Source organism: Salvelinus fontinalis, chromosome 14 (genome assembly GCF_029448725.1).
Source record: "Salvelinus fontinalis isolate EN_2023a chromosome 14, ASM2944872v1, whole genome shotgun sequence".
Classification (NCBI taxonomy): domain Eukaryota; kingdom Metazoa; phylum Chordata; class Actinopteri; order Salmoniformes; family Salmonidae; genus Salvelinus; species Salvelinus fontinalis.
Window position 1 is genome coordinate 34,231,066 of NC_074678.1, and position 10,526 is coordinate 34,241,591.

At 45.2% G+C, this 10,526-nt stretch overlaps 1 protein-coding gene across 1 annotated transcript in view; it reads left to right on the forward strand.

Annotated features, from left to right (window-relative positions):
* The window catches only part of notch2 (notch receptor 2), a 55,951-nt gene extending 45,502 nt beyond the window's left edge, over positions 1-10,449 (forward strand). Inside the window, exons 26-34 of the mRNA XM_055861495.1 lie at positions 460-813; positions 923-1,065; positions 1,286-1,490; positions 4,187-4,268; positions 4,371-4,524; positions 4,643-4,962; positions 5,088-5,235; positions 6,636-6,733; positions 6,898-10,449. Of these exons, the coding sequence (XP_055717470.1) occupies positions 460-813; positions 923-1,065; positions 1,286-1,490; positions 4,187-4,268; positions 4,371-4,524; positions 4,643-4,962; positions 5,088-5,235; positions 6,636-6,733; positions 6,898-8,286 (2,893 nt within the window). The 3' untranslated portion in view covers positions 8,287-10,449. The remainder of the gene's footprint in view (positions 1-459; positions 814-922; positions 1,066-1,285; positions 1,491-4,186; positions 4,269-4,370; positions 4,525-4,642; positions 4,963-5,087; positions 5,236-6,635; positions 6,734-6,897) is intronic.
* Positions 10,450-10,526: the final 77 nt, after the last annotated feature.

A 10,526-nucleotide genomic window follows, 5' to 3' on the forward strand; every position in this document is an offset into this window, starting at 1 on the left:
TACACCACCGCCACCAGCCTGTACTGTTGACACCAGGTGGGATGGGGCCATGGACTCATGCTGCTTACGCCAAATCCTGACTCATCAGCCATCAGCATGACGCAACAAGAACTGGGATTCATCGGACCAGGCAGTGTTTTTCCACTCCTCAATTGTCCAGTGTTGTTGATCACCCGTTTTGCCCATTCTAACGTTCAATCGAACAGTAACTGAATGTCTTGATGCCTGTCTGCTTTATATAACAAGCCACGGCCAAGTGACTCACTGGCTGTAGGAGCGAGCCATTATTGTGAACCTAATAAACTGGCCACTGAGTGTATATGTCTTATTAAGAGATTATTAAGATTATAACAAGAAAATGTATACAATAAATTCAGATTTAAATGCTTTTTAACCCATAGGAACTCCTAGTGTCTTCTAAATTCCCTAACCCCTCCCTCTCCCCTTTCCTATCTACAGGTATGATGACTACTGTGCGGACCACTATGCCAACAAGATCTGTGACAAGAGCTGTAACACAGAGGCATGTGGCTGGGATGGCCTGGACTGCTCTGAGGACACCCCTGCCAAGGTGGTTGACGGCACGCTGGTGATCGTAGTGTTACTGCAGCCTGAGGAGCTGCTGGGAGACGTAAGAGGCTTCCTGCGCTCCCTGGGAACCCTGCTGCACACCAACCTCCGTGTCAAGATGGACGCCCAGCAGAAACTCATGGTGTATCCTTACTATGGCCTGGAGCACGACAACGCCATTGAAGGACAGTCTGCTACAATGAAACGTAGAGGCAAACGGGAGCTGGACAAGGAGGTTATCGGGTAAGGAGATGTCTTTATCCTGACTGTCTCTCTCTCTTTCACTGCTAGATAAGATTACGTGTGTATAGTCCTCCATGTTGTGAAGTAAGCCTGTGTGTGTTTGTTGCAGGTCTAAGGTTTACCTGGAGATCGATAACCGAGAGTGTGCTGAGAGCTCCATGGACTGTTTCTCCAGCACAGAGCTGGCTGCATCTTTCATAGCTGCAGAGTACCTGAAGTCTGCGCTGCCCTACCCTGTGGTCTCTGTCGACAGTAAGTCCCTCTACTTTTTCCCATTGTGACACCTCTAAACCACCCTAATGGTAATGTTACATCAGCACACACTTCATTATCTTTGACTACAGACCTGATTAAACTTACTTATCATGTTCTTTGGTAAAAATTGACACTTTGCTCCGTTACTCATGCTCTGAATGCAGAGCCCATTTCAGATAGCGTCACCTAGTTAAGAGCTCCATGTCTCCTCCTCCAGGTGACCATATGGACCCCCAGAAGCCCCCCTTCATGCTGTACCTGGCTGTGGGAGCAGCTGTCATCATCCTGCTCATCCTGGTGCTGGGTGTGCTGGCCGCCAAGAGGAAACGCAAACACGGCATCCTCTGGCTCCCCGATGGCTTCTTGGCCAAGAAAGACGACAAGAGGAGAGAGCCCCTGGGCCAGGACGACTTCGGCATGAAGTGAGTGTAGAAAAGACAGAGGTTGTGTCCGAAATGGCACCCTATTCCCTGTACAGTGCACTACTTTTGACCAGGGCCTGCGTATGGTCTATATATACAGTGCATTCGAAAAGTATTCAGACCCCTTGAATTTTTCCACATTCTGTTACTTTACAGCCTTATTTTAAAATGTATTAAATTTGTTTTTTCCTCATCAATCTACACACAATACCCCATACATTTTAGCATATTTGTATATTTAAAAAGAAAAATGAAATCACATTTACTTAAGTATTCAGACCCTTCACTTCATTGAAGCACCTTTGGCAGCGATTACAGCCTCAAGTCTTCTTGGGTAAGCTTGGCATACTTGTATTTGGGGAATTTCTCCCATTATTCTCTGCAGATCCTCTCAAGCTCTGTCAGGTTGGATGGGGAGCGTCGCTGCACAGCTATTTTCAGGTCTTTCCAGAGATGTTCGATCGGGTTCAAGTCCGGGCTCTGGTTGGACCACTCAAGGACATGTTGTTTTGGTTGTGTGCTTAGGGTTGTTAAAAAAATGTATTGAACCATTATTTAACTAGGCAAGTCAGTTAAGAACAAATTCTTATTTACATTGACGGCCTAACAAAAGGCCTGTTGGATGGTGAACCTTTGCCCCAGTCTGAGGTCCTGAGTGCTCAGGAGCAGGTTTTCATCAAGGATCTCTCTGTACTTTACGCCGTTCGTCTTTCCCTTGATCCTGACTAGTCTCCCAGTCCCTGCCGCTGAAAAGCATCTCCATAGCATGATGCCAGGTTTCAACCAGACGTGACGCTTTAAGTTCAAATAGTTAAATCTTGGTTTCATCAGACCAGAGAATCTTGTTTCTCATGGTCTGAGAGTCCTTCAGGTGCCTTTTGGCAAAACTCCAAGCGGACTGTCATGTTACTGAGGAGTGGCTTCCGTCTGGCCACTCTACCATAAAGGCCTGATTGGTGGTGTGCTGCAGAGATGGTTGTCCTTCTGGAAGGTTTCCCATCTCCACAGAGGAACCCTGAAGCTCTGTCAGAGTGACCATCGGGTTCTTGGTCACCTCCCTGACCAAGGCCCTTCTCCCCCAATTGCTCAGTATGGCCGGGTGGCCAGCTCTAGGAAGGTTCTTGGTGGTTCCAAACTTCTTCCATTTAAGAATGATGGAGGCCACTGTGTTCTTGGGGACCTTCAATGCTGCAGACATGTTTTGGTACCCTTCCCCAGATCTGTCCCTCGACACAATCCTGTCTCGGAGATCTACGGACAATACCTTCGACCTCATGGCTTGGTTTTTGATTTGACATGCATTGTCAACTGTGGGACCTTATATAGACAGGTGGGTGCCTTTCTAATCATGTCTAATCATGATGGATTCATGGTGGACTCCAATAAATTTCAATTTCAAGTCTCATAGCAAAGGGTCCGAATACTTATGTAAATAAGGTATTCCTGTTTTGGTTTTGCAACAAATTAAAAAAAAATTGTTTTCGCTTTGTCATTATGGGGTATTGTGTGTAGACTAATAGGATAATATATATATATTTTTAATCCATTTTAGAATAAGGCTGTAATGTAACAAAATGTGGAAAAAGTAAAGGGGTCTGAATACTTTCCGAATGCACTGTATATACTGAACTAAATATAAACGCAACATACGACAATTTCAAAGATTTTACTGAGTTACAGTTCATATAAGGAAATCAGTCAATTGAAATAAATTCAATAGGCCCTAATCTATTGATTTCACATGACTCTGTATACAGATAGTCGCCGGCAGGGTAGCGGCAGGGTAGCCTAGTGGATAGAGCGTTGGACTAGCAGGTTGCAAGTTCAAATCTCCGAGCTGACAAGGTACAAATCTGTCGTTTTGCCCCTGAACAAGGCAGTTAATTCACTGTTCCTAGGCCTTCATTGAAAATAAGAATTTGTTCTGAACTGAATTTTCATAGTTAAATAAAGGTAAAATAAATTTAAAAAATAAACAAAATATGCATCTGTTGGTCATAGATACCCTTTAAAAAAAGTGGGGGTGTGGATCAGAAAACCAGTAAGTATCTGGTGTGACCACCGTTTGCCTCATGTAGTGCGACACATCTCCTTCATATAGAGTTGATCAGGCTGATGATTGTGGCACGTGGAATGTTGACCTACTTCTCTTCAATGGCTGTGCTAAGTTGCTGGATATTGGCGGGAACTGAAACACTGTCGTACACGTCAATCCAGAGCATCCCAAACATGCACATTGGGTGACATCTCTGGTGAGTACGCAGGCCATGGAAGAACTGGGACATTTTCAGCTTACAGGAATTGTGTTCAGATCCTTGTGACATAGATCTGTGCATTATCATGCTGAAACATGAGGTGATGGCGGTGGATGAATGGCACAACAATGGTCCTCAGGATCTCGTCATGGTTTCTCTGTGCATTCAAATTGCCATCAATAAAATGCAATCATGTTCGATGTCCATAACTTTTATTTCAGCTCATGAAACATGAGACCAGCAACTTCACATGTTGTGCTTTTTTTGTTTATATTACATTTCGGCACTATACTGGGAATGAAGACAAATAGTGTACCTCCATACAATACCGTATGTTCAAACTGGTACTGAACTGAGAAAAATGTTTGACCAATGTACCATAATGTAGAGCCTCATTCTCCTGATCCACACCCTGTCCTCTTCTTCCTCTCCTCCCTGCAGGAACTTCAAGACCCAGGATGGAGGGATGATGGACGGAGGCCAGAGATGGATGGAAGAGGAGGCTCCGCCCAAGAAACCAAGGGTGAGAATGAGAAAGGAGAGAGACATTTTGGGTCAGAAGGCTCACCAGTTGCATACCAGCATGATGTATTCAGTTAGTATCTCAACATCTCCTCTCCCCCAGACTGAGGACAAGCCCCTGCTGCCACTGGGTGTGGATGGAGGAGTGGACCGACGGGAGTGGACTTTACAACACCACAAGGCTGCTGACATCTCTCTCACTCCACCACAGGCTGATCTGGAAGCAGACTGCCTTGATGTCAATGTCAAAGGACCAGGTAGAGTTTAAGGTTGATTAGGATTGTTGTCAATCAAGTATAAGGATACCTGACTGATTGCCCTTGGTGTAACTGTATAATTTGTTACTCTGAACCAAATTGGAAAATTCTCTTCCAGATGGCTTTACCCCCCTGATGCTGGCTTCTCTACGAAACGGAGGGGCGTCTGATTGCGGCCTGCAGGCAGAGGAGGAAGAGGAGAGTGGGGGAGATGAGCCGGGACCCAACGTCATCTCAGACCTCATCACCCAGGGTGCAACACTCATAGCCCAGACAGATCGCACCGGTGAGACGGCACTCCACCTGGCTGCTCGCTACGCCCGGGCCGATGCCGCCAAAAGGCTGCTGGATGCTGGGGCAGATGCCAATGCTCACGACAACATGGGTCGCACACCTCTCCACGCTGCTGTGGCAGCCGATGCCCAGGGAGTGTTCCAGGTAAGAGGCTTGAAAGACACTCTTATTAGAGCAGTAGATTAACTAGTGCTGGTACTGTGCTCGCATGGGCAAAGGTTGAAAAATCATATTGAGCTTATTGAGTTAACACTCTGTTCCGTTCTCAGATCCTGATCCGTAACCGGGCCACCGAGTTGGATGCCAGGATGAACGATGGCACCACACCTCTGATCCTGGCTGCCAGGCTGGCTGTGGAGGGCATGGTGGAGGAACTGGTCCACTGCCACGCGGACATCAATGCTGTCGACGACCACGGTGAGCCCTGGCATTGTTTTTACATGTATATTGTATATCAAGGGTCTCTAACAGGTTGATCGTGAGCTACCAGTAGTTCGCAGCCCACCTATGAGTAGCTCGGGGAAAAAATCTCAAAGTACATGGAATTTTTCACGTGCTCCACCTCAAACTATCATCAACAAATCACACAAGTATCAGACACCGCAGGGTCCCAGCTACTATCTAATCAATGCAACACTGACATTATCCCACCCCTGGTTAGCCACTATTGGCTTAAATAGCCAAATCTAACACAATATCTGCCAATTAGTTTCCAGCAATATTGCCCCTGTCTGTCTGTCTGTGTGTTGTGTGCTTTTGTCTATCACTCCGTGTGTAGCCAGTTGATGTGACAACTATCTTGTGGGTTGACCGAAATACTTTCCCCAAATCCTCAATTAAAAGTTAGCTGCAAAGTAGGCTTACCAGGCTTAAGTATATATTTTGTATCTATTGTTATTTGCTAACTTTGCAATGAAATTAGCATCGGCAGTACAGAACCATCGCTAGACCGGCACATTAGATGGAACATTCCTCACTCGTTAGATGTGCAATTAAAGGGGAAATAAATCAAAATATTTAAATGTGTTAGTTTTCTTTCAGACCCCAAAACGTGTCTTCCGGTGTGATTTAAGCATTGACATGGACTCAGAACATCCAATTTCATTGTTTCTCAATGAACAATTGTAATTTTGAGTGAAAAACGAACTAAATCTCAAACCAGGAAAAATAAAACTGAGAACATAATTTGGGAAAATATGAAACTGCATTTGGGAAAAAATACCAGATTTGATAGGGTCCCCTATGGGCCCATTATTTTACCAGGTATATTGGCAGAAAACATAGTGCACTACTTTCTATTGTATACTAAGGACCTGGGGAAGAGTTGTAGGGGAGAAGAGAAGAATGTGCCAAATTGAAAGCTTAAAAAAAATGTTGCTCTCATGCTAGAAAAGGTTGTAAAGACCCCTGTATGTTTTTACATTATTTTATACAGTTAATCACATTGGGATGAGAGACTTGTCCTAAACTGAGACTAACTGTTCAGTAATACTATACATAGGAAATCATAGGAAATTCTCACTGAGTGGTGCCATACAGAGCAAGAAATAGGGAAACGAATGGGAATGGAGTACAATTACCATTATAGTACGATTAGAGCTGGGTCTTTAGTTTGCGTTGCGGTTTTGTCATTTGCATTTCCGTCATGCTATTGCTCAAGAACCATAACAGAGCAATTTTGCATATTTGTCTCAATGACCAGTATTCTTTCTCTCTCTCTCTCTCTCTCTCTCTCTCTCTCTCTCTCTCTCTCTCTCTCTCTCTCTCTTTCTCTCTTTCTCTCACTTTCTCTCTCTCTCTCTTTCTTTCTCTCTCAGGTAAGTCTGCCCTGCACTGGGCAGCTGCTGTGAACAATGTGGAGGCCACCCTAGTGCTGCTGAAGAATGGAGCCAACAGAGACATGCAGGACAACAAGGTTTGTATTTCACATCCCCGTCCTGTTTTGCACGAGTTTTCCTACCTCAAACGTAGCTTTTATGTCAAGCTTTGTCCCATATTCTATCACTTTAGTATCATTTTTTATTAGCTTTGCACATTTACATGTCTTCATGGGTTGTTTTGCCTGTTGTGTTCATCCAGGAGGAGACCCCATTGTTCCTGGCAGCGAGAGAGGGTAGTTTTGAGGCGGCCCAGGTTCTGCTGGACCACTACTCTAATAGGGACATCACAGACCACCTGGACCGGCTGCCCCGTGACACCGCACAGGAGCGCATGCATCACGACATTGTACGTCTGCTCGATCAGTACAACCTGGTCCACAGCCCTCACAACGGCCCCAACCACATGGGCGGGGGAGTGGGACACTCCCGGGTCTGTGGGGGCAACGGAGCGGGCTACATGGGCATGCGGCCCGGGCCCCAGGGCAAGAAGAGCAGGCGGGGAGGGGGGAAGGTTGGAGGTTCGGGCGGGGGTACAGCCAAAGAGCTGAAAGACATGAAGGCTAAGCGGAGGAAGAAGCCAACAGGAGGAGAAGGGCCTGCAGTGGGAGCTGTTGGAGGAGCCAATGGCAACGGCACTAAAGCTGCAGGAGGGCTGTCAGAGAGCTCAGTCACCATGTCTCCTGTGGACTCCCTGGAGTCTCCACACTCGTACACAGGAGATGCTGCCGTGGCATCCAACACGGCCAACTCTCCTCCTCTCCTGAGCAGCCCCTCCTCTAGGCCCCTGCTGCCTCCCGTCAGCCACATGCTGGGCCAACAGCAGAGCTGGCTGGGTTTGAAGCATGGATACGGCGGCCACATGTTCAGCCTCCTCCCCCAGCAGATGGGTAACGGCCATTCTGGTATTTCCCAGCACCACGGCCAAGGCCTGCTCACCCCCATGAATGTCACCATGAGCCGCGAGCAACTGCCTCCCATCGTTACCTTCCAGATGATGGCACCCGGGGGCGGGCAGGCCCTGCTGAAGCAGCCCCAGCCTGGGCAGGTGCAGTCACAGGGGCAAAACCAGGGCCAGCCCCGCTCTCAACAGGGTCCTACTCACCTGCACTGCACCCAGGGCATGATGTACCAGATGCCCGGCGTGGGCCTCCAGCACAGCCTGTCCCACAGCCTCCCCCACTCTCACAGCCTGGCCCACAGCCACGGCATGGTGCATGATGGCCAGTCCCGCCAGCAGCTCCCTCCATATCAGGCTATCCAGAGCCCCGTGGATAAGTACCCCACCCCTCCCTCTCAGCACAGCTACGCCACCGCTGGCTCGGAGGGCACCACCCCGGGGCACCCGGCTCACCCGCCCAGTGAGCACCCGTACCTCACCCCCTCCCCCGAGTCCCCTGACCCCTGGTCCTCCTCCTCCCCCCACTCCAACTCAGACTGGTCTGACGTCACCACCAGCCCCACCCCCCTGGGGAACCCCCATGCACTGCCGCCTCCCCGCCACACACATATTCCAGAGCAGCCGCAGTCCCAGCAGACACAACAGAACCCCCAGCAGCATCAGCATGGCAACATGCAGGTGTTTGTATAAATGAGGACTCTCTTAAAGCGCCCAACTCTTAAACATGTTGTTGATCTTTGTAGTTAAACTACAACACTTAAACTCTTATCCGTCACTTCTTTCATAATTTGTTTTTGTCTTATCGTCTCTCTGGTTACAGTAATCACTTTTACACTTCATTGTTACATGCTTTTCTTCCATTGTGCACTTAAAGATAGAGTGTATAGTCTGGTTTGAGCATTGCTAACTAAAACCAAAAACTGTTTTGAGTACCTTGGACAGTTTGAAAGTGACTGATCATCAGAAATCAAATAAGGAACCAGAGCCAAACAGTTATCATGTCATGTAAGGAAAATGGACTGTTCAAGAAGGCACCCAGACAGAATCGACATTGGATATTCTTAATTTGGCTTAATCTGCTTCTTTTTGTCATCCCTTTTGGGCCGTTTCTTTTGGCTGAGCCTTATTTTTGACATTTTTGAAGGACATATTTGCTCATTTAACATTTTATCGTTTTCATTCACTTTGTTTTATGTAGACCTGCCAATGACATACTAATGTTTCTTTGAAAATGAACTCTACTTTTTATATGATGGGTCCGTTCACTTATGTTAAGTTGTGTTCTTTAAGTAAAAACGTAGGATTTGTATTCTGGAATGTTTCTTAGTAGGATGTGGTGAGGCTATTTTGAGGGGCTGTCGTCGTGTGCTTAGAAAGATACACACAAGCTAAAAACATAGATACATCTCTTCAATATTTGGTTCTAAGCTAAACTGTGGTGTAAATAGTTGTCATATAAGTCACTGTATTCTTTTTCATTCTTGCTTCTGTTACAGTGTAGCCTCTGTACTCCCCCACACCCTGGGAGGGATGTTAGTAAGTTGTGGCTGTGGTGTTTCTGTGTCAGGAGAATCTGTGTTACTGAAGAGTTTAACATTTATGGTACGTTTATGGATACAAAATAATATATGGTGACTGATGAAATACCAGATGAAAGAGAAAGGCATAATTGGATGTTGCACTATGTCTCTCTATAGATGGTCTTTCACCATAGGGGTTTCACTATGGTGTGTACAATACGATGAATATGCTTGACACCACCAAGCCAACCACCTTAGTAAGTCACCACTGTTAAAGAACAAGGTTTGACTATGATACCTGTTACTTTTAAAGCTGTTATTACTGTTCTATTTTACATTCATATTGTTATATATTATCACTTCTCTCAACAGTTTGACTGGTTCTGAAGTTGTACTTTTTTTGTTTGATATGGCAGTTGCTTTTTCCCCAAAATCATTTAATCACCTTTTTGCTTAATTACAATCAGTGTATTGGTGCACCTTCTTTAATTGTTTTGTGATTCATAAGCCAAGTCTGAATATGTTTAAGATATTTGTTTTGTAATGAGTATTTTTGTTTTCGTAATGTTTCTCATATGAGCACAGCCTTATGTGACCACAGACAATCATTGATTGTTTCTATTTTGCACCGTTAAATGGAACATCAATGTCTCCAAGACCAAATTTACTTGTTAGCCAAAAACTCATTGCAATTCATTGTAGATCCACAACATTGTTCACAGTTTAAAATGTTGATTGGAAATGTTGCATTTGGACGTATTGTCTAATCGAAGTAGATTATTGCCACAATGTATTCTAGATTCATGTATTTTGACAGAGCAAGATCCAAATACACACACTCACACCTGACAAGGTGATTTGCAGTCAATCATTATAAGTCTGTTATGATAAGGTATATTGTTTTGTGAAAAGTGCCTCTATGAGCAAACCACAAACCAAAGTCATTTCCCGTTCCCCATCTCTGGCACTTAATATCCTCCACTACAAATGACTTCCAATGTGCTATCTCTGGGTCCAGGCCTTTTGGCTCATTGGACCATCAATCCACGTGATCAAATCATCAGAGCTCATGGAGCATGGTATTTACACGTAAATGCCTCATTATTCAAGGCTATTTTTTACATGCTGTATATAAACAATTTTTGTATGTTTATTGTTCTTTATTTTTCTGTTAACCATATACATGTTATATGAATGAAGTAGTTTCCCCTCATGTTTGTATAATGTAGAAGGTGCCTGTTTATAAAGAACAAAACCTATCTAATTGAAATAAACCAAACAAATGATCAAGTGCATATTATATACATAAATAAAGTCCGACTTTTCAGATCCATCTGCCTATTGTGCATGTGTCATTCATTCATGGTTATTCTAAGGAATTTTTTAAAGAAATGAAAACAAATACAACGG